Below are 24082 nucleotides of genomic sequence, written 5' to 3'. Positions count from 1 at the left end.
TTAACAGTTTTAAGTAAGGCAAGGCTTAATTTTGCATGAGGAAAAAAAAAAAAAACCTCAGCATTTCTTAGGTAACCATAAAAAGTATGTATAGAACACAGGTCAAAAAATAAAACAACCTAGCTCTAAAAGATACTAGAATTTAACAATCTTTTTATTCCTTGTCTCTTCTTGATTTTTCTTATGGTTTAATTTTTGTGAGGGTAATGGTCTCTACTTTAAAGGTTACTATAAGAAGTAAATAAGAAATATGAATTTGAAAATATCAGGTAAAGGCTTAATATATATTAAAATACTTTTATTCCTTCTACTCTGCTTTCTTTCTTCTCTGTAGTTTTGTTCAAGATTGTTTGAAGCTTCCTGATTAGTATTTGGTCAAATAAGGTAGTTTAATGTTTTTTTTAAATAGGAACAATTAAAATTCAAAAAATTTACCTTTATAAAAATCTCACCTTGAAGTTACAGTTCAATGTCTCTTTATGGTTCCTGTAATAAGTTTCCACTACAGATTTTCCCACTCCTAACAACTGGTGAAATCCTAGTTGTAAAAAATGTTTTAATGTATATAGTGAATTTACTGTAATACATTTTCATTGACTAAAATTTGAAAAGTACAAAATGTATAATGGAAAAAATAAAATTCACAACTCACAATATTTTGGTATATTTCTCTCAAGGGTCATTCTCTCTGTATATACACAAACACAGTATGATACATTTTTATATAGCTAAAATTATACTGTAATTATAGGCATAATTAAAATATAATGTACTATATATACAATCTCCCCTTTCTAAAAACTGTTTAGGGTTGTGTAGGTCAGTTAGTTCTGGGTATCTCAGGATTTAACATACCATAGATTGAACCTATGTTCAAACAAAAAATTTTTGCATATGTGCAAACATTTACAGATTGTTCCTGTCATTCCCTAGACAATATAGTGTAATAACTATGTACTTAGTTTTTACATTCTATCAGGTATTATAAGCAATCTAGAGATGATTTAAAGTATACAAGAGGATGCATGTAGATTACATGCAAATACTATCCCACTTTATATGAGGTAATTAAGCATCCATAGATTTTGGTATCCACAGGTGCCCAGGAAGCAATCTCTTGCAGATACAGGGATAACTGTATCTCATTAAATAGTTCTACCATACTTTATTCAATCCCTAATGTCTGACTAGTATAGAGAACAAGTTTGTTAGATGTTGAGAAATTTCTTAAGAACAGCAGGGAACTATAAAGGTTGAAGAGAAGTAAGAGGCTGATAACCTTAACAATGCTGTCAGTTTTATTTCTTCAGCACCTTAATTACTAGGGAACGTTTTCCATGATTCAGCAGCACCTTCATCACCTGGAGCCACCCCAGACCCACTGAATCAATAATCTGCATTTTAACAGGTAGTAATTTACATGCGTGTTACTTTGAAAAGCTCTGATTAATGCAACTGAGGAAATTATGCCATCCAGAAAATTCCAATATTTTTAAATGGTGTAAACATCAACTTTTGAGAAACATTTTAAAAATATTTCATGTCATAATATTGTTCACAAATATATCAGGTTAGATTAGAAATAGGATTGAAGTTCAGAACATCTCAGTGGAAAGTTGGACTGAAATGGAAGAGGTAATCATCTTGGAAATGGATTTTTTAAATAAAAGTCAAACCTTCAAATCTGTGTTTTATAACTTCTATTGCATTTAGTTTAGAAAGTATTTTTTTCTAGCTGGAGATGGACTATTCTGATTAGCTGTTAGATTTAAATTCTCATGTACCTTTTTGTCTAGATAATCTTAGTGTTCAATATGATATGAGGCAGTAGATTGATTTTTTTATAGTAGCTTAATAATTTTATAGAAGTATTAAATAATTTTTTCCTGTTTAGTTTTCAGTGTGTTTTTGATCTGTGTGTTCTTTGATATCAGTAGTTTTCAGAGTGGGGTTTACAGACCCTATCTCCTTTCAGGGGAGGTGCAAAGTCAAGGCTCAGGCATGATTCAGACATTACTTGCTGTCACCCTGTGTGATGGTGGGTAAAAGTGTGAGCACCTAGGCTGAATCATGGCAGTGGCTTCACATTGCTCTCATATCCATTGTATTCTAATTGTCATGCATACACATTTTTAAAATACCACCCTGATAAGCTGTAAAATTTATTAGTTTTATTATATCTCATCCCTTGAGTGTACCTCTTTTTTGTTGTTGTTGAGGCAAAATGGGAAGTACACATAGAGTGATTCTACAGTCACTGAAGGACTGGTTTTCTGGAAGAAAAGCACTTGTCCAATTGTTGAACTGAGAGCTAACCTAACCACTTTTCTCTGTGGAACACCTTTTTACAGGAGATATGTTGGGGGCCGCAATCAAGTCAAGGTGGCGCCTGGCAGTTTGCCAGGAGGAGTGGTTTGTGAGGCAACGCCACCGAGCCATTAAGATGGTGGGGATTCCTTATTGGCTGATTGCTGTATCTGGATGATGCTAATTGAGTCAAGCTGTGTGTAATCAGTTAGGTATATATACCTCTGCTGTCCCGCAATAAAGTAGTTCCCGCTTCAACCTTCAAGTTGCTTGTCACCTCCCGGTTATTTTGCCCAGCCGGACTGCGGCAGAGATACTGACAGGAGACATATGGTTATTCGGTCTTGGGCATTTGGCACTGTGTTACAGAGCAGTGGCCCACTGCAGAGACCAGCAGCCATGGTGGTCCTCAGTTACTGGTTCTTGAGATCATGCTGGAAAGATTTCAGACATGTTTGGAGCAGCAGACATATGTTCATTAGAAGGGATAGGAAAAGGGAAATACTCTCAAGGGAGAGAGTGGGTCCTCTCAGAGACCCCTCCTGTTTTTTGGAGGGGTCCCAGGGAAGTTCCTAGAGAGTCTTGCCTAGGTCCATCTCTTTACTTTTGGCTGACAGCAGGATTATATCAGACTTTCAAGTCCCTACTGCACATGGTCTTATACCATGGAAGGGAGATTTTCTAAATATCCAAGGCAACTCTGGTTCACTTTGGTCCATACTGCCTGGTTCTAATTGGTACTTATTCTTACAGATTTTACTGTTAGGCAGTTTTGCCTTATGTCCCTGAGTTCTGAAACCAGGTCTGCGTAAAGGTTACCAAAGTCCCCCCTTCAGGGTAACTTGTGTTCTTCTTATTGGCAGGGAGGAGCCTTTGGGGCCTGCATTTCTTCTACAGATAACAGGTTGTTTGATGAGGAATGTAACATATCTTATTAAATTAAGCCTGGCAGGGCTGCTGGTAAATTGCTTCTAAAAAGAAAGTTTGTTTGGGGTTCAGCACAATGGGCACAGTTTATAAAATTATCCCCTTAGCCTCATGTTCCCACTGCTCTTGTCTGTGTTAACTATCAGGAAATGTTTTTCTTATAAATGAATGGAGCAAGCCTGTTACTTCAAGGAAAATAACTCACAGTATTTATTGCAGATAATCAAATTCAACTTTTCAAAGAAAAATATGAGTTTTAGGGAACTTTCATTTGCCATTCAGAGCAGCTCATTAACAATTTAAAAACTTTTCTGATGAGATCAGTAGTGGACACTTTCATGTGACCTTCATGACTCTTGCTTCATGGTGTCCATGCCTGTCTTTGAATATGAGTGGTACTTTGTGGATTGCTTCTGGCCAGTAGAATGTGGCAAAAGTGATGGGATATCATTGCCATGATTATATTATCTGAGACTCAGTCTTGCTGGAAGATTTGTTCTCACTCTCTTGCTGACCTTGAAGAAGCATGCAGCCAAGTTGTGAACTGCTTAGGGGGCTTCTGGAAGCTGATGGCTGCATTTGGCCTATTAGCAACAAAAAACTAAAGTGTCAGTCATATAACTACAAGGAAATCAATTCTGCCACTGCCTGACTGAGCTTGAAGTAGACACTTTTTCTGTTGATCTTCCAGAGGAGAATTCAGCTGACACCTTGATTGCAGTCTTGTGAGATCCTGAAACCGAGGACACAGCTCAGTTAGGTCTAGACTCTGGCTGCATAGCCACTCTGTTATTTTAAGCTGCTTAAGTTGTAGTAATTTATTCTGCAACACTAGATACCTAACACAGATTTTGGTATCTGGAGGCAGATGGTGGCCATCACAAAGACCTTCAGATGTGGGAGTGGTTTGGGAAGCAGGCCACAGTGGGAGGCTAGAAAGATTTGGGAATAAAATAAATAAAGCTTACACAGACTTCAACAGACTGTTATTAGCTATGTGGATTTTGGCATTGCCATAGAGTCCTCTAAAGGAGGGAGGAACATGGTTAGTAGAAACCAGAAGAAGAGGAATTCTATCGTATAGTGGCCGAAAGCTTAGTGAAGTTGTGTTCTGAAGTTTGGAAAAAGCAGAGCTTTAGGTGATTAACTTGGCATCTAGTTTAAAGGGGTTTCCACACAAAGTATTGAAGATGCTGCCTGACTTATGATTTTTGCTTAGAAGAATTGCTACATCGGATAGAATCAGGACTTGATGATATTGAATACTTTAACCGCCATCTCTAGGTGGCAATTAAGGGATATATTGTCAGGAAAATGTGCTCTAGAGGAAAAGCAAAGGAGTAACTATACAGTGTTTGCCAAAATCTCAGAAGAATGGAAAGTTCAGAATATATGATCATATAAAAGACCCTCTTGTGCTTCACAGGCCTTCTCAAACTAGAGGGTCTTTGGGGAGGTTATGGCCACTGTTTCTTAGCCATGACAAGGGGACTAAGCTGGAAAAGAAGTTACCTGATAAAGGTGTCTAGGTGTGACTTGTGTCCAATGGTGTATGCCCACTGACATGCACAGGAGGCCTGTAGAATTTCTGAGAAAACATTTTCTGCAAAAAAATACAGCACAGATTGATGGGAACCAAGAGAGAAAAAATGAAAGGCAGCTGTCACACTCCCAAATTATACTGGCAGGAAACAGATGGATAAAACTACTCACCTTCAAATTCTTTTTATGAAAACTGAAAGATGACTCAGAGAGTAGAATTAAAAATTCAGAAGACAAGCTATTCTCAGGCCTCAAAACTTAATCAAGAAACTCCCAGCATTTGCCTACTTGGATTTCAGAACGTGGACCACTGACTTCTTATTTCTCCTTCGGTGTCCCCTTTTTGAGTGAGAATGTGTATGGATGCTCTTCTCTGCTTGTCTTACCATTGTACAAACTGTATGTAATGGGGGCAGATAGCTCAGTTCTTTCATTTCATACCCCAGGGACTTTACTTAATGCACTACACCCTGGGAGTCCTTTCTGAACCTGGACTTGATTTGGATTAAAGGACTTTGATCTTTTTGTTGAACTCTAAGTGGAATGGGACACCTGGGTACCTCAGAAGAGGTGAATGTATTTTGCATATGTCAGGGATATGAATCATGAGGGGCCAGAGGGTGGACTCAGCCCCATTGAATAAAGTGGCTTACAAGAACCCTGTCTTCTGCTATCCAAATTTTTTATGGAATCTCCTCACCTGGGGAGTGTGGGGACTTGGCTTTCTTCTAATGAACAGGACACAGAGAAAGTGATAGAATCTTACTTCCATGATTAGTTTACAAAAAACTGTGGCTTCTAGATTGTTCATCTGCTCATGCTCTCTCATCCAAATGAGAGCCAGCTGCCATACTATAAAGTGTCCTTTGGAGAGGCCCACATGGCAAAGAACAGCAGGAAGACTCTGGCCAAAAGCCAGGAAAGAATTGAGGTTCTTGGCCCAACAGCTTGAGAGGAACTGAACCTGATAGTCATTAAATGAGTTTGAAAGTGAATCTTCTTCTAGTTGAGACTTCACACAAGATCTCAGCACATTAAACTCTTCTGTAACCTTCTCAACCATCCTGAGCCTGAAAACTCAGCTAAACCATATCTGAGTTCCTAAATCCCAGAAACTGTTAGATAATAATATGTTTTCAAATTTAAGCTCCTAAATTTGGGAATAAATTATATGTATCAACTTATTAGATACCTAGTAAAGCTGGTAAAATGTAAAGCCTTCCATACTTAAGTTGATACCCCCAAATTCAAACACATTGCACTATTCATCAGTTCACATCTAAGCATATTTTTTGTAGTAAAAGACAGTTAGCCTTCATAAATTCCACATTTACTTTCCAATAGCAACTATTTGCTAAAAAACTTAAGAGATTCTAGAGCTTATTAAAAGGTTGCTCACTTATTCACATTTTTAAAACATTTTTTAAGTGACCACATACCTTTTATTTTGTTTATTTTTTTATATGGTGCTGAGGATCAAACTCAGTGACTCACCCATGCTAGGCAAGCATGCTACCACTGAGCCACAACCCTAAGTATAATTAAAATATATCCTACCCTACTCATTTAAAAATGCTTTTTTAAAAAAACTTTATACACAAAAGAAATTTCAAAAGCAGTGCAGAGCTAGGTGTGATGGTGCACAACTATAATCCCAGTGACTGGGGAGGCTGAGTCAGGAGGATTACAAGTTCAAGGTCAGTCTCAGAAATTTAACAAGGCCCTAAGCAACTTAGCTGAGGCCATGTCGCTAAATAAAAAATAAAAAGGGCTGGAGGATATAGCTCAGTGGTAAATTATCCCTGGGTTTCAAGCCCCATACCAAAAACCAAATAAAGAGAAAATCACAACTTCTGGGACAGGAGTTCTCTGTGTTTCTCCTTTGTAAGCAAAGCAATAAAACTTCTTTTTCCTTTTTCTCAAAACAGTGTCCTCATTATTGGTTTGGCATCAGGGACAAGAACCAAGCTTTGAGTAACAAATTTGGTACCCCAGGTGGAACCTGAAAACAGACCCCACTCCAGATTTCTTGAGCAGGCTTGCTTCTCTAAGGAACTTCACTTCCATGCTAAGGATGGAAGGTGACTGGTGAAGTTGTTGAGAGACAACTGCAGGAGAGTTAGGAGATGGGTGAGTTTGCCTCATGTTGAACTGGAGGAGCTAGTTCGTCCAGTAAAGGGAGGCACTGAGGGACAGTCTTAGCGGCTGCTGAAGCTCCTTTGGCTTTGGGGAACTCCTACCTTCTTTCCTTGAATGGTACAAGTTGCTCCATCATAGTCCACTTTGAGTAAAAGGAAACTGAACTTTGTAAAGTCTCAAAACCCTTGGCCATTTGGTAAGTCCCCTGGTGTGCACGCAAGACCCTTGATTCCATACATCTGGTTCCTCTTCATGGGAGCATCTGGTCCCTCTTTGTGGGGACATCTGTGGCACCACTGGTGTAGGAGTTGTGGTTAAGCAGGAATCTAGAACCTAGAGATATTTACTTCCTTCCAGTCTGTTCTAGGTTCTCATCTCTTTGTTGGCCTTGGGTTTGGGGATTCCCTCTGGTTGTCTGTCTGTACTTTTGTTTATATCTGTTACTGCCCCTTTTAAGACATGGCCAGTACTGCATTAATACTATAGGTAGTCTCTTGGGAAAGATCTTGGCTAGTCAATTTAAAGGTTCTCATCTGATGGTCATGGTTTTGGGGCTCCTCTCTGGTTGTCTGTCTGCATTTCTTTTTTTGTATAATCTTACAATTAGAGTTGTTCTGACAGAGGTAAGGCAAGTTGAAGAAAGGGCCACCTAGAGGTATAAGCCTGTTTAAGATAATGTTTTACTGTAACTGGTTTTTGAATAGCTTTCTGGATTATTATGTAATCTTGCAGTTGGAGTTGATCTGTCAAAGGTAAAGTAAGTGGAAGAAATGCTGAGGCCTGCATGCTGAGGATGCAAGGTGGCTGGAGAACTTGTTGAGAATGCAGAAGGTCTGTCTGTTTTAAAGGTTCCTGTCTGTCAGCCCTGGTTTTTAGTGATAGTCTCTTGTCTGTGTTTCTTGAATCAGTTACTAGCCCTTTAAGACATGGGCCATGCTGAGTTGATCTTAAGCAGGGAGTAGTCTCTTGAGCAGAGAGATCTTGGCTGAAGGGGCCACCTGTAGGTAGAAGCCTGTCTAAGAGAAAGATGGTTTACTGTAATGCAAACTGGCCTTTGGATGGGTTTTCTGGGTTATTATACAGTCTTGATGTTGAAGTTGGTCTGTCAGTGGTAAAATGTATGAAAGAGATTCTTTTTATACAGGCATTATGTGGTTACATGATAAGGGGTCTGAACAATCAGGAACTAAGTTGTGCTAAAAGACATTGCTTCTGGTGTGCATGGATAGCAGGAAACCAGAAGAAAGGGTTTCAAAAGATTTCAATCCTTTTAACCCAGTACTGGCACTCCCAGTGCTGTTTCTCAGCCTGGCCCCACCCAGCCACAGACCATGTCACTGTGGGCCATGGATACTAGCCTTAAGCTGGGGTAAAAAAAATTCCAGAAAAGCTGTCTGGACTGTAGAAAAATGGTCGAATCTGTTTAAAGATGACATTGTAAAACATGGAAGCATTTTGCTGCTTTTTCCACATAAAAAGTTAAAAACTCCCTTAGCCTTTTTTTTTTATTCAGCTGTAATGCTATATTGTGTTATTTGTCAAGAGCCCCACCTTACTTGAGATAAGGCTCTGCCTCTCAACTTACTCCATGTTAGAATGGCTCCAAAATAGGTTAGACTTCACCTTATTTAAAGTGTTCAAAGATGGATTTTTGTTGTAAAGATTACTGTGATCTCAAAAGAAACAGGGGATAAATATATAATTAAAGGTTTAAAATTATAAAAATCATTTTTGTGGTTCATAGCCATTACACAAATTGAATATTATTTTACTGTTAATTATATTTTGCATTTTCCTTGTAAACTTTGTAACTGTTGACTATTAATGTTTTTGTTTCTGTTTTGGGATACTGGGGATTGAACTCAGGGACATTCAAGCACAGAGTTACATCCTCAGCCCTATTTTGTATTTTATTTAGAGACAAGTTCTCACTGAGTTGCTTAACACCTCGCTTTTGCAGAGCAAATATTTAGACATTCCTTCTAACAAAGGTAGAACTTGAGACCCTCCTGCCTCAGCCTCCAGAGCTGCTGGGATTATAGGTGTGTACCACCATGCGTGGCTGCCTGTTAGTGTTTTGATAAACGTGATCTGATTTTTCAGTGATATGAATATGAGTTACTGTCTTCATGGTTTTCAGAGACTGGCTGAAATACTAATTGCCTTTGTGCTAATTATATACAAAAAAGTAAGCTTTGCTGTCTTCTTTATTGTTGTCTTAGCATGATCCCTGCCCTGTGTATGCCTTGTTCGGTCACCTGCCACTGTGGACCTCTGAACTGCTCTGATGCTGAATACCCCACACTGTCCATGCCCCGAGAACAAGGACTTTGGGCTACTTCCCCCAACTTCACTCTCTTTCAGCAGGAAGCAGTTTGGAGATGTCATTGCCTATTTTTTTCCATATAAATGGAATGTAGAAATTGACAGCAGGGAAATGTAACAGTGGTCCACTTTATGCTTTGAATATAGCCCTTGCCCTTCTGCCACCATGACTTATTTTTAAAATGGACACACTTCTTTCTCTTCCTCTCTCCCTATTCCTCCCTTATCTCTCCTCCTTCTTAATCTCTGGGGAAACAGGATTATCTTTCTTTCTCATCTGAGGCAGATGGGAAAGTGTGTACTTAAAGTACACAATCACCATAGGAACAAAGTAACCAGACTTTGGAGATGGTACTAGAAGATCTCAGAAATGACTGTCTCCCAAATTAACAAGTGAATTACAACTTCAATAGAGAATATGTGGAATGTAGCCTTTGAGTCATATTCTCTCTCTCTCTCTCTCTCTCTCTCTCTCTCTCTCTCTCTCTCTATATATATATATATATATACACACACACACACACACACACACACACACACACACACACACACGCCAGGCAAGTGCACTTCCACTGAGCCCTAGCCCTAGCCCCTGAATCACCTCTTTAAAAGTCCCGGTTGCTGCTGAAGAGCAAAATCACAATCTGTGGGATAAGAGTTCCCTGCGTTTCTCCCTTGCGAGAAAAGCAATAAAAGTTATTTTTCCTTTAAAAAAATAATGACAACAAACAAACAAACAGTACAGAGTGGGCTCAGAAGATGGTGGAGCAGGTTGCACATGTCCCACCTCCTCTGCTGTTCAGAATTGAAATAGCTACTTAGATTAGTAATAGAGAGTTCACTGAATTTCAATACTGGACTTTCTGAGACTTGGAAAGACTCTGAGACCCATATTATTGGAATAGTGAGAAAGAGCTAATCAGATTTGAATCTACACTGGCAGCCAGGAGCAGGGTAGTGTAGAGATGAGGGGTCACATAAAGGTAGAGAAAGAGATGTATGACATAATTGTTGCAAAACCGTGCAGAAGGGAAAGTCAGTGTGAATTTAGTTGGACCTGAAGCTGCATACTGAGCATAGTAAGTACTCAACTTTTCTCAATTTATAAGGATGGAACTGTGGCAGAGAGCCATCTTGATGGGCTCCCTAAGTTTTATTCCCTAAGCATGCACCTTAGAGAAATAATCCCATGCATCTTCATCTCTCCTAGAGATCAGCAGCAATAAGTACCATGGGAAAGTGAAATAGTAGCAAGCTATCTGAATAATTTATACAGTGAGATTGCAGCAATCCTAAATCCTGTGAAATTAGCCAGCCATCAGAAGGAAGGGAACAAGGCCCGCTCTGCTACCCAGGAGCACAAGCACTTCTCCCTGCACACCAATGATTCTAGAGAATATACACAAAGCACCCTGCCCACGTCCAAGTGGGCTTATTTGGCTGAGCAGGGGATGTCCTGGCCCCAGAGCTTCCATAATTTGAGTAGGTCCACAGGTTTTCTACCAGTCTGGAATTTTCAGAGCTACCTAGGTCCCACTAGAAGAGGGTAAGGTCTTCGTGATCAATTTTGGTCCATGGTGCCTCTCTCTGAGCACCAAGAAAATCTGAAGAGCACACAAATCTGCCACCTGCACTGGTGAAGACCCTGCATACCTAAAGTCAATGAAACCTGTTATCTGTGCTGCAGACAAAGGGTCCCACCCACTCCAGAGAGGGTTGGGTCTGCTGGGCAGGGGAATTTCCCTGCACCAGCCACTTGGTGAAAATATCCCCCACCCCCCACCCTAGCCCCAGGTACCTATTCCATCTGTGGAGTCTCCAGAGCCACAGAAGAGAAGGACATGGAGAAGCCTTTGTGATTAACTCAGGCCCATAGTATTCCTTGCCTGCACCAAAGAGGGATCTGGCGACTGGACTGGAAGCAGCACAGTCCCTAGGGGGAACACTGATCTACATCAGAATACCAAGAGCTGCCTGAGTTTGTGCCAGATCAGGAATAGGACTAGTGAAGACTGGGTGTGTAGGCTACAGTGGCTGGACTCTTCACAGTTTTTTGAAGCAAGAGCCTGATCTAAACCTGGGAAAAACCAAAAACACAACCCTCACCCTAATGCTGAACGGAGCAGTTTCATTGCTGCCTCCACACCCATAGCCAGTCATGGAGGTCATGCAATCAAGGCTCAAATATTGACCATGCTCTGGTGACTGGTGATTTCAAAGCTACAAGTACCTGAAAGAAGTCTCTGTGTGTTAAATACCTTGGCAGAGAAAAAGTTGAGTCTTTTTTATATGTGCTTTTGATTTGACCTATGTTGGTATGTTTGGTTTCCTAATATTACTTGTTATTTCAAAATTTTATATGATTTTAAATATTTTTAATTTATCAATTGGATTTTTCTTTTTTCTTTTCTCTCATATGTATTACCTCACTTTGTTTTTTTTCCTCTTTTTGTTTTCTATCCCTCTTCCCTCCCCAACATCTTTGTTAATTTTTTTATTTATTTTAATTAGTTATACATGACAGTATAATGCATTTATGTACTTTGATATATCATACATAAATGGGATATAATTTCTCATTTTTCTGAGTGTACATGTTGTAGAATCACATTGGTCATGTAGTAACATATATACATAAAGTAAAAATGTCTGTTTTGTTTTATTATCCTTCTTATCCCCATATCCCCTCCCTTCCCCTCCCTTTACTTTCCTCTATCTAATCTAAGGTAACTCTATTCTTCTCTAGTGCCCACCCACATTGTGAATTAGCATCCACATATTAGAGAAAACATTTGGCCTTTGGTTTTTTGGGATTGGCATATTTCACTTAGCTTGATATTCTCTGACTCCAACCATTTATTGGCAAATGCCATAATTTCATTCTTCTTTAAAACTTAGTAATATTTCATTGAATATATATGCCACATTTTCTTTATTCATTTATCTATTGAAGAACACCTAGGTTATATCCATAGTTTAGCTATTGTGAATTGAGCTGCTATAAATATTGATGTAGTATGCTGATTTTAAGTCCTTTGGGTATAAACTGAGGAGTGGGATAGCTGAGTCAAATAGTGGTTCCATTCCAAGTTTTCTGAGGAATCTTCATACTGTTTTCCATAGTGGTTGTACCAATTCATAGTTCCACCTGCAATATAAGAGTGTATCTTTCCCCCCACATCCTCCTCAACATTTATTGTTGTCTCTATTCTTGATGATTCTGACTGGAATGAGATGAAATCTTAGTGTAGTTTTGATTTTCATTTCTCTAATTGCTAGAGATGTTGAACACTTTTTCATATATTTGTTGATCAACTGTATTTATTCTTCTGTGAAGTGTCTGTTCAGTTCCTTTGCCCATTTATTGATTGGGTTATTTGATATTTTGGTTTTAAGTTTCCTGAGTTCTTTATATGTCCTGGATATTAATGCTTTATTGGAGGTGCATGTGGTAAAGATTTTTCCCCATTCTGTAGGCTCTCTCCTTACATTATTGATTGTTTCATTTGCTAAGAAAAAAGCTTTTTCATTTAAATCTATCCCATTTATTGATTCTTGATTTTACTTATTGAGCTTTAGGGATGTTGTTAAGGAAGTCAGATCCTAGGCTGACCTGGTGAAGATTTGGGCCTACTTTTTCTTCTATTAGGCACAGTGTCTCTCTTCTAGTGCCTAAGTCTTTGATCCACTTTGAGTTGATTTTTGTGCAGGGTGAGAGGTAGAGGTTTAATTTCATTTACTTTTTTCTATTTCTCTCTTCTTTCCTCCTCCTTCCAATTTTCCTCTATTTTCCATGCAGGTTAATTTTACTTTCTCTATTATCTGATATTTTAGTCTATTCTATATAATCACTTTCCCTTTTTCTCTTTGGTTAGTGGAAGGTAGAGATCATTTTTCAATAAGTTTTTATTGTATGTGGATATGTGGTTTGCTTTAAAGCTGCAGCTCTTACTGATGCTTATTCACTTCTCTCAAAGTAGAGCTAGTGATTGAACATAGCACTTTGAACACTTTGCTTTGAGACTAAGATGAATCCCTAGATCAGGGCATATTATAAAGAGACAGTAGCTTTCTAAAAAGATTCTCACATAACAGTGCTGGAGAGATCTACTGTAACAGGAGAACAAATTTCAACATACAACAAGAATAACAAGAATAACTGTAACAGGAGAACAAATTTCAACATACAACAAGAATAACAAGGCAATGAAATGCATTCAAGTGTTCAAAACTCTCTGCCAATTAAATCCAGAGATACTAAAGTAGAGGAAATGCTGGACAAACAATTCAAAGAGTAGATTGTTCAAATGACCAAGGAATTAAAAGAAAATCTAAGCAATGAGCTGAGGATATGAAAGAGCATTTCAATAAAGAGAGAAATTCTGAAAATGAATCAGAAATCTTGGAAATGAAAAACTCAATCAAATAAAAACCTAGTGGAGAGTCTCACCAGCAGATTAGATCAAGCAGAAGGAAAAATATTAGGGCTAGAAGATAAGGTGCAGAAACTAATGCTCTGACAGTAATAAAGAAAATACCCAGAATCAGATGAAGATGGAAATAACAGAGTCCCTGGAATGCAGTTGAAGGCAGTGGAAGAGGGGAGTTATAGAGAAGTGCCTACATTAAAAACCAGAGCAATTTCAAATAAATAACCTCCTCCTGCATCTTAACGTCTTAGAAAAACAAAAAACAAACCTATCCTAAATCCAGTAGAAGTAAGTAAACAATGAAAACCTGAAATTAACAAAATAGAAAGTAAAAGAATAATATAAATAGACCAATTACAAGCAATGAGATTGATACAATGTGTGTGTATGTGCATGCCCATATCTCATTTTCATCATGAGTTTTAATTTATATTATCCCTGATGCTGATTTTTAAAATTTTTAATATTTTCTTATATAGGAGGAAGGATGGTTTTTGAGATATTGACTATTTTTCCAATGTCCTTTTCTTCTTTCCCTGCTTATAACAGTAATTAAGTCTATAGTTTCTTCCTTGGGAAGGTGTTCCAACAAAAATAAAAAGCCCAGAACTTGTTAGATGGATAGCTGAATTTTACCAGATCTTTAAACAGAGCTGATGTTAATACTCCTCAAATAATTCCATGAAATTGAAAAGTAAGGAATTCCTTCATATTCATCCTATGATGCATTTATCCCCCTGATTCCAAAGACCCAAATATATTTCAAGAAAAGAAAAGTACAGGCCAATACCATCGATACAAAAATCTTTAATAAATTACTACAATTATCGCCTGCCCCCCGTCTTGGAACCTCTTTCCCCATGATAATGCAAAAGAGATGATATTTATTTTCAATTCTCCCTCTAATGCAGAGTACTAGGTTCCTCTTGAAAGATGCCAAAACACAGCTAACACAGAGCTATAGTGTTAAGCTAGAATTTTCTGAAAATTTAGGAGTAAATAGAAGTTAAAATACTTACAATGGAAAGCCTTAAATAATATAGGAAATATTACTGTTTCTAGAATTCACTGACCACAAACTCCATAGAGGGCTCCCTTGGGCTATCCTTCTCCAATTGTTGCTTGCCTCCTTGGTGCAGAAGGGCCCTTTAGCCTTGTCTTTCACCCAAAACCCAGATCCAATTGCTTCAAGCTTCCAAAGAGCCCTTCACAAATTTCTTCCTTTCTAGTTCTGGGGCAGTTGCAGAACAAATGGTCATTCCCTGTTTGGATGTGAGCTGTTCCCCCAAAGCTCCTATTAATGCAAGAATGTTCAGAGGTAAAATGATTAGTTTATGAAATCTGTAATTAATTGGTTCATCCAAATTTGAATGACTGACAGGATGGTAACTGTAGGCAGGTAGATGTGTGGCTGGAGGAGGTGCGTCACTGGGAGTACACTCTGGAAGGATTGCTATTCCAGTAGCCTGTCTCTCCCTCCCCCAACCCTCTTTTTCTTTCTCCTTCTCTTTCCTTCTTTCTCTCTCTGCTTTCTAATTTGTTCTTTTTAGATATTATGACAGTAGAGTGTATGCATACATGTATACATACACGTATAGACATACATGTATACATACACGTATAGACATACATGTATACATACATGTATACATAATGTATACATGTATATACATATGCATGTATATGTATTCACGCATGCACGTATATGTATACATACACGCATGCATGCACACATGCAGGCATGCACACATGCATACACACATGCACACATGCATACACACACACATACACATATACACACATACACACCCACATATATACATGCATACACACATGCATACATGCATACACACTGTATAGATGCATACACACAGTATACATGCATACACACTGTATAGATGCATACACACAGTATACATGCATACACACAGTATACATGCATACATACATGTATACATGCATACACACATGTATATATGAACTTATTCTAATTAGGATCCCATCTTACAGTTTTGTTTGAAGTCACAGAAAGGAAAAATTCCTCTGTATGCTGAATTTTCCTAAATGAGGGAATTTTTAAGACTGGGGACATTTTCCAGGGAACTTAGAACTCTGTGTGTGTGTGTGTGTGTGTGTGTGTGTGTGTGTATGTGCATGCCCATATCTCATTTTCATCATGAGTTTTAATTTATATTATCCCTGATGCTGATTTTTAAAATTGTTAATATTTTCTTATATGGAGGAAGGATGGTTTTTGAGATATTGACTATTTTTCCAATGTCCTTTTCTTCTTTCCCTGCTTATAACAGTAAGTAAGTCTATAGGTTCTTCCTTGGGAAGGTGTTTAAGACAGGTTCCCTTGGTCTAATAAAGAGACTAGGGTGTGGGAAAAGAGGAGTGCTGAGGAAAATACAGAGGAGGAAAGCAGCCCTTCTCTGGACTGGGGGAAGGAGAGAGAAAAGGGGAAAGGGGAGAAGAGAGAGAAAGGGGAGAGAGAGATCCTTTGTGGTAGCATTTTGGCAGTGCCCTAGAACAGTGGAAAGATTTCAGAGTCCTGGTGCCCACCATACAACAGAAAGGGTGATGTCATCTCTGCAATGACTCCCTCACTCACCCTGGCCTTAGAGCAAAAGAGCCAGCAGGGCCTGAGTGACCCAAGAGGAAGAAATCAGGGTGGACAGAAGGAGATGATGTTGGTGCCTCTTGGATTCATGCTGTGGTGTGAGGCCTCAAGATAACTCAGACTGACTTTTCTGAATAGATCTGGAGATAAAAATCAAGATGATTCATTTGATAAAGGGAAAATACAGAAGGAAATGTGCTTTCTTTATGCTCCTAATATTTAAAATCATCTCAAAGGACTTCTGAGCTGAAGTGATTAGTACATTGATTAGGCCAATAAAATTAAACATAAAAGTATACCCTAGATTTTCTCTGACCAGCACATCAATACCTGTAAGTTCATATCAGATATATAACCCAGGGCTTCACAACTGTATCATAACTTCTGAATATTCTCCTGAGATGTGGTGTCTTCTGTTTTCTTCTGCGATAACCGAATACCACACACAGGAATTTATAAAGAAAAGAAATTTTCTTCTGAAGGTTCTAAAGCTTGGGAAGTCCAAGATCAAAGGGCCACATCTGGTATGGACTTCCCACAATGGAAGACACACATGGCAAGGGATCCTGGGCAAAAGAGTGGACAAGGATCAGCAAGAGAGCCAAGGAGCTGGCAGATTTTATCATCAACCATCTCCCCAGAATTCATCCATTCTTGAGGACAGAGCCTTCATGACCTAATACACTCTTAAAGATTTCACCTCCTAGTACCATCACAATGATGATTACATTACAACATAAGTTTTGGAGGGAACATTCCAACCATAGCAGAGGGTGTCATGTAAATCATCTCTGAAGGTCTTCAAGGAATTCAGCAAGATTCTCAGAAAAGCCCTCAAAAATATGTTGCAGTTCCAAAATAACTGCAACCCAGATATCTTAATTTTTAAAATGGCAGCACAATTTGCATGAGCCAAACTATGGAACTAGCCTAGGTGTCCATCATGGATGAATGGATAAAGAAATTGTGGTCTATATACACAATGGAGTTTTATTCAGCCATAAAGAAAAATGAAATTATGGCATTTGCAGCCAAGTGAATAAGAACTCGAGAACATCATGTTAAGTGAAATAAGTCAAAAGGGTAAGTTATGGGTCAGATATTTTCTCTAATATGTGGAAGCTATAGAAGAAAAAGAAAAACAAAGATGGGGGTGGATCTTTTAAAAATCAAAGGGAGCTGGGCATGGTGGCACACACCTGTAATTCCAGTGGCTTGGTAGGCTGAGACAGAAGAATCTCGAGTTCAAAGTCAGCCTCAGCAAAAAGTAAGGTGCTAAGCAATTCAGTTAGACTCTGTCTCTAAATAAAATACAAAGAATAGGGTTGGATGTTGCTCATTGGTCAAGTGCCCCTGAGATAAATCCCTGGTACGAGGTGGGGAGAGAGCGGGGAAATACTGGAGAGTGATATTGGTCAAATTATATGGTTATATTGTGTGCATGTACAAATATGCAGCAGCAAATCCCATCATTATTTGCAACTATAGTGCACCAATCAAATGAAAAAAATTTGAAAAGCAATAAAAATATAAATGGAAAAATGTAGTTTTATTGTGATGGAATACAAGAAACTGCACAATTTGATAATTTTAATAAGTGTACACACAGTTTAAACCAGGACCACTTTCAAAATAAAGTACACATCATGACTCCAGAAGTATCTTTGCATCCTTTTGTAATTCCCTCTTCCAACCTGTTGCTCCCCACTGCAACCCCCAAATTCAGACAACAACTTGCTACTCTTTTGACTTAGACATTAGTTTGCATTTTTTTATAATTTTATATAAATGTAATCTCACAATATTTGTTCTTCTAACTTCTTCCATGGAAGGTAAGTATTCTGCAGTTCATTCACGTTGTTGCATGTATCAATTGTTTATTCCTTTTCCTTGGGGAATAGTATTTTCCATGGTGTGAATATGCCACAATTTTTCATCCATTCACATTGATGGATGTTAGAATCCTTTGTCTATTACCAATAAAACTGGTCTAAATGCTTCTGGGTGATTTGTATCAATTTAATTGCCTATTGAAAATTACAAGAAAGCCATCAAGAGGGAAATGAAGGCTTCTCACAGAACAACGCTTGTTTCATGAAGATATTATAGGAAATGGGTACAGTAGATGGGTTAGTACCATGTGCTCCAAGTGCATGCCTCCCTTCCCCACAACTCTACCAGTCAGAAAGCTGAGACTCTCACTTCTAGCTTAATTTTGATAATTAGGTCACCGGTTCTAAATAATGTCAAGGGTGTGGAAGAAAATGGGAGGCTAAGGAATGGGAGCTACCTTTCCCCAAGGGTCTTCCATGGGCCAGCACTATGATTTCCTATGACACTGCATTCCATCTTCACAGCCACCTTCGAGACAGTGATTATTATCGTGCCAGTTTCACAGACAAATCAACAAAGTCCTGCAGACAGTGAACAATGTGCTCCGGCTCACCTATGCTAACATTTGCAGACTTGGAATCTGAGTCCATATCTGTCATCATCTGGGGCTCATGTCATCCATACTCCACGGGGAGGCCTCTCCTGGGATGGTCAGTGGAGGTGACCAGCATCAGCAGCAAGGTGGGGGACCAGCTATTGAAAAGTCTTTGTTCTGTATACGGGGTAAAAATGGGAGTTCATAACCCACTTGAATCAAAGTGTGAAATATGATATATCAAGAACTATGTAATGTTTTGAACAACCAACAATAAAAATTTTAAAAAAAAGAAAAGTCTTTGTTCTGAGCTAGGCTGTTATTGCAGGCAGGCTCTTTCTACCCTTCCTTCAGGCATGGGCGAGGTGCAACAGAGGTCAGGGTGAGTCCAGGCGAGTTGGACATGAGCATCTGGCAAGGTTTAGAAGTATTCTGGGCCACAGAATGAGGATGTCACCATAGCCCCTATGGGTGTGGGAAAGATCCCTGATCTTGATGTTAACAGGGTTTATACAGGAATTGATTTTATAAGGAACACTAGTTGGATAACTGATTTTAAGGGAACTTTCAAAATCAAGCCACAAACAAGGAGACAGATAAAACTCATTCATCTGGATGACAATTGGTAGTGACGTAGGTGCATTCCCTGCTGCCCCTGAGCTCAGCTTCGCCCTCTCCTCATGGGGAGATGAGCTTTACTCCAGCTGTGGCATGGCATCTCCTGGGAACCTTTGGCTGTCAGCTACTCTGTTCCCTCCAGTCTTGCATCCCTTCACCACTAGGTGGAGAGCGTCTCCCAGGTTTCCCCAGGGCTCTGTGAACCACTACAGTGGTTGTGTCCCTCGTGGTATTTTGAGTATCGATGCCATTCTGAGGAATTCCAGCTCATGTTAGAATTATTCATTGGCTTGCTAAAAAGTTCAGATTTTATGTTTCTTTCATTCTTGTCTGTTTTAATATAGTGCACTTAGATTTTTAAAACATTTATACTTATTTAATTATACTTAATTCATTTTAATTAACTTATTTAATTTACTAGACTTAAAAATGCTCTGGCCTATATGAATTACTTGGGAGATTTCCAGAAGACTTTCTTTACAGATTTTTTTTTTTTTATAACGGTGAAAAGTGCTTCGAATTCCTTTTAAGTGAATTGTTTTCTCCTGGATCAACAGAGGTAATGAGATGGTAGAGATTCAGGAGGGAGGTAGAGGCTAGCTCTTGTTCCTGATGTGCTTTTAAGACTTCTGTTACCTGTATTCATAAGTCCTCAGCACAGATAAGACTGTGCTCATAACGGTGCTCAACAGTGAATTGATTGCCGTTTTAGGCATTTTGCAAGTACTTCCTTCATGTCTTTGATCTTATTGATAGTAGGAAAGACCCTATTCCTCTAAGAATAAGAGGAAGAAGATGAAGCTATTACTAACTATTCAGGTCCTCTCTTGCTCCCCAACATTCAAGATATCCAAGCACAGGTTAAGGTTAGGAAACACACTTGACTTCATGTGTCCTTGAGTGTAGGACTGGTCTGGCTTTCTCAACTCCTGAATTATGCAGCAGGGGCCCAGAGAAGCACTACCATTTCAGGTGGCTATATTTCCTTATATGGTGATGGCCAAGCTATGAGATCTCCAGCCTCCAGAAGGAACCTTCTAGAGCTGAGTCCTGCCCATCCCTAGGGTCCAATGGAGGCCAACATTTAACACTGAAAGTATCCAATGATTTCAGCCAATCTGACTTGCACAGGTGCATTGGTGTTTGTCTTCAAGTGGAGATGCACGGACAACTTAAACTACTGGGACAGAGGGAAGTTGGAAATGTAAATGCCTTCCAGAGCCCCAGAATTCACAGTGTGTGAATGTGTGGAAATAGTGGCTTTCACAAGGAACATTTCTTTAACTGCAAAGGAAATTAGGCAAGCAGTTTATTTAGGAGAAGCAGAAGCAAGAGGAAAGTGATTTGCCTTTTTTTCCTCTTTTCTCCCGAGAGGAGGATGATCCTGCAAGAATCAACCAGCAGGGTGTAGGGACTCCTTCCCTATTTGCTGGAAATCCCTCCCTCCTGATACTGCTCATCACAGTTTCTGTTTTGCAGGTTGCTAACTGTCGGGAGGCAGCTGGAGGTCACAGGATCCCACCAGGGCTCAGACCAACAGGGAGGTGGGGTCGAGTCTGAGCCATCCCAGGGGTACCTTGGCATGGAGGGAAGAGAGTTGGTACATCAGCAAGCACCTTGAGAGGGACCAGTGTGAACACTTTTTGTAAAGCACATGTCCTCAGGCAAATGCCATTTCCCTTTCAGGCAAAGTGAAGGGCCTGGTCACAGAGGGGGAAGTGAAACTTGCTGTAAACTTTGAGTACTGAAGACAGCCTTCAGGATTCAGCACCCCACAACAGGGCTTCACTGGGAAACATTTTGGGAAGGCATGGTTTACTTGCGGGAACAACTCTTATTTGTCAATCACCAGCCCCCATGCTAGAAATTGGGGAGATATGAGGAGCAAGACAGGCACCCATCAGGGTCCCCTCAGCACTACCCTACAGAGCTTGCTACAATGATGTTGCTGTTCCATATCTGTGTGGTCAAATATGGCAGCCAGAGCCACAGTCACATCCAGTTTATGGAGCCTTTGGAGTGTTTACAACTGAGAAATGGAACTTCGTATTTTATTTAACTTTAAATTTAATAACTACATGTAGTTATGCCCATGGCATAGCACTGTTCTACACAGATCCACCATTTGTGGAAGGAAATAACTGTGCGGTATTTTAGATCCTGGCATCTCAATGTTACAAGTATAGAACTAATGCTCCATTTTTTTCCAAGCAAACAATCAAGACATAGGATTACTGTTTGCTTCTGTCAGGCATCCCTTTTCAATTACTCCCTATTTAATCTCTCCATGTATTAATCGCAGCCCAAATGGGATGTGTGTGTATCAGTAACGTGACCAAGAAATTCTTAGGATAAGAAAAATTTCCTCTTTTTTGGTTGTTCAATGTAATCCTGCTGTAGATGAGTCCTAGTTCACATTATTAGGAGTATGAGCTGCTCACTGAGCCCTTGAGGATGGTGAGAGGCACAGCTCTCACTAGCTTGGGGACCTTACCTGAGGTCCCTGACAAGCTCAGTCTCTTTCTTCTCCCTAAGGGGTGAGAATAATTATTAACTCTTTTTGTTACAGCTTAGTTGTCAGGACTCCCCCGTGGTGTTGCTTTTTTTCTCTGTGTCTGGCCCCCAGAGATATTCATTCAGTAATTGGGGGTCATTGTCTACTAAGAGGAGCTTTATTCAACTTCACAAAGGGAAAGCAAGTTGTTCCCTAGGTCCAGAGGCCTTTGTAAGGAAGGCCCAGCAGTGAGAAATACTTTCCTTTGCAGTCAATGCTGGAAAAGCTGGAGGAGGCTGACAACTTCATTCAGGTCAATAGTTTCTTACTCTTTTGGATATTAGGGCAGAATTAAAGCCTCACATTCATTACGACTTGGTCTGCAGCCATTATTTGTATTCAGGAGTATTTAGATCCACAGAAAAACTGATTTTAGGATGCAAAGCAAGAGGATTACAATCATTGCACAAATATTTAATAGCAAACCTACTATGTGCTAAGTTAGGTGTTATTCCTTATGCGTGCCAGGCAGAAAGTTGGAAGGTTTTCAGCCACTTGTAGCTTTAAGAAGTTAAAGATATTTTTATATTTATTTGACACATAGTTACTGTACATATTAATGGGGTGCAGCTTGTCATTTCAAAACATGTATACACCGGGTAATGATAAGATCACAGTAATTGGCATAGCCAACATCTGGACATTTGTTATCTCTTTCTGCTGACAATGTTCAAAAACACTCTCTACTAGCTCTTCTGAAATAGTCAACTTCACTTGCAGCTTTACAAATGGGCTTTTTACAATGTAGAAATTGCCATAAGCAGGAGAGAATGAATTTTTTTTTGTAAGGTTGAGTAAGGATTTTGTGTAATATAAAGCAAGTTCTGTTGAGGAAATCCTTTTTGGATTTCTGAACCTCACTTCATCCAGGAAGATGGATTCTTGGCATCTCATGCTGTATGTCTGTTTGGTACTTGGCTAAGACTTTGAAAATAATCATGACATATTAACAAATGCAGTTGAACCTTTTTTCTGTGCTTTTATTCCACCCAAAATATCATTTCCACTACATCTGATTTTCCATCTGAACTACCACCAGCCCTTCTCAGCACTTTTCCTCCTCTGTCATCAAAGAGCCTTGTTAAATTTTTTCACACACCACAGAGATACATTGTCACATTTCTTCACAGGTTGTCTAGTACCTTGTCAAACTTCTTTATCATATTTCTCTTTCCCTAAACCATCTTGTCCTCCACCCACTCTCCGCCCAGCAACTTCCTCACACGCAGTATTGTAAGCAGGTTTTATTCTACCCAGGTGAAACATGGGGAGATTCTTCCCCATGATTTGAAACAATCTACTCTATGCTGAAAAGCCTGAGCACTGTCAAGCATAAACATGAATAATGACTAAAAGCATCAAGTTACAAGGAAATATATTTGGAAAGAAGTCAATTTATTAGCTTAAATGGTACATTTTCTTTTCTAATTTAAAAATGACATACTATATATATTATTAATATCTTCTATCACCTCAACATTGGTATATTATGCTTATTATGTTTTTGAAAATTGTATCATCCTAGTTGTCGAGTATGTGGACGTGTGGCTTTGGGAAAATTTCTTGTCCTGAGTTTAAGGATTCCATATTTGTAAATGGGTCCACTAAAACCTTGTGGGAATGTCTTCCTGCACAGTGCCTGGTGCTCCATAAAACTACTCAGCAAATGCTATTTCTCTTTCTTTTCTTATTTAATTCTGTAGTCATATCTAATGATATTTTTATCTAAGGCCTGAATTAGAAAACGTATCTGGAAATAGTATGCTGGTATCAAACCAGATTCTTAGGACCTAACTCTGTTCTGAATTTTTCAGGCCCTAGGTCAGGTCCTCAGTTTTAATGCCAAGTCTGGACATGGGCTGAGGAAGTAAATGGCTCTGCCTCTTTGTTCCCTACCATGAGAATAAGCCTTGGTGCCTACTCGATGCCCCTAACCTCAGTTCTTGAAATGTTCTATCTGTGGCACTGTGGGTAGCAGACAAAAGGGCCTCAACTCTAAGCCAGTTTGACCCACAGGAAAATACTGAATTCTGGAAGTTAGGAGAGAACTCACCGATGATGATCTTCCTGAAAGCCAGGGAACCAATGAGCCCACAGAGGGGACAGGTTCCCAGGCCACCTGGCCTCACTCCAACAATGGTCAAGTACCCCTGTGAGCAAAGCCTGTGTTTTCACTCATGATCTAGGGC

General features: G+C 39.2%; 1 protein-coding gene across 12 annotated transcripts in view; it reads right to left on the bottom strand.

Annotated features, from left to right (window-relative positions):
• Positions 1–3420: 3420 nt before the first annotated feature.
• Ikzf1 (IKAROS family zinc finger 1) overlaps positions 3421–24082 on the bottom strand; it is a 127478-nt gene continuing 106816 nt past the window's right edge. For all 12 annotated transcript variants that reach the window (XM_071614752.1, XM_071614735.1, XM_071614733.1 and 9 more), the window contains 2 exons: positions 4747–4837; positions 3421–3967 (listed from right to left, as the gene is read on the bottom strand). In XM_071614752.1, the coding sequence (XP_071470853.1) occupies positions 3848–3967; positions 4747–4837 (211 nt within the window). In that variant the 3' untranslated portion in view covers positions 3421–3847. The remainder of the gene's footprint in view (positions 3968–4746; positions 4838–24082) is intronic.

This window comes from Marmota flaviventris, chromosome 1 (genome assembly GCF_047511675.1).
Source record: "Marmota flaviventris isolate mMarFla1 chromosome 1, mMarFla1.hap1, whole genome shotgun sequence".
Lineage (NCBI taxonomy): Eukaryota > Metazoa > Chordata > Mammalia > Rodentia > Sciuridae > Marmota > Marmota flaviventris.
This window is presented reverse-complemented; position numbering and strand designations above follow the sequence as displayed.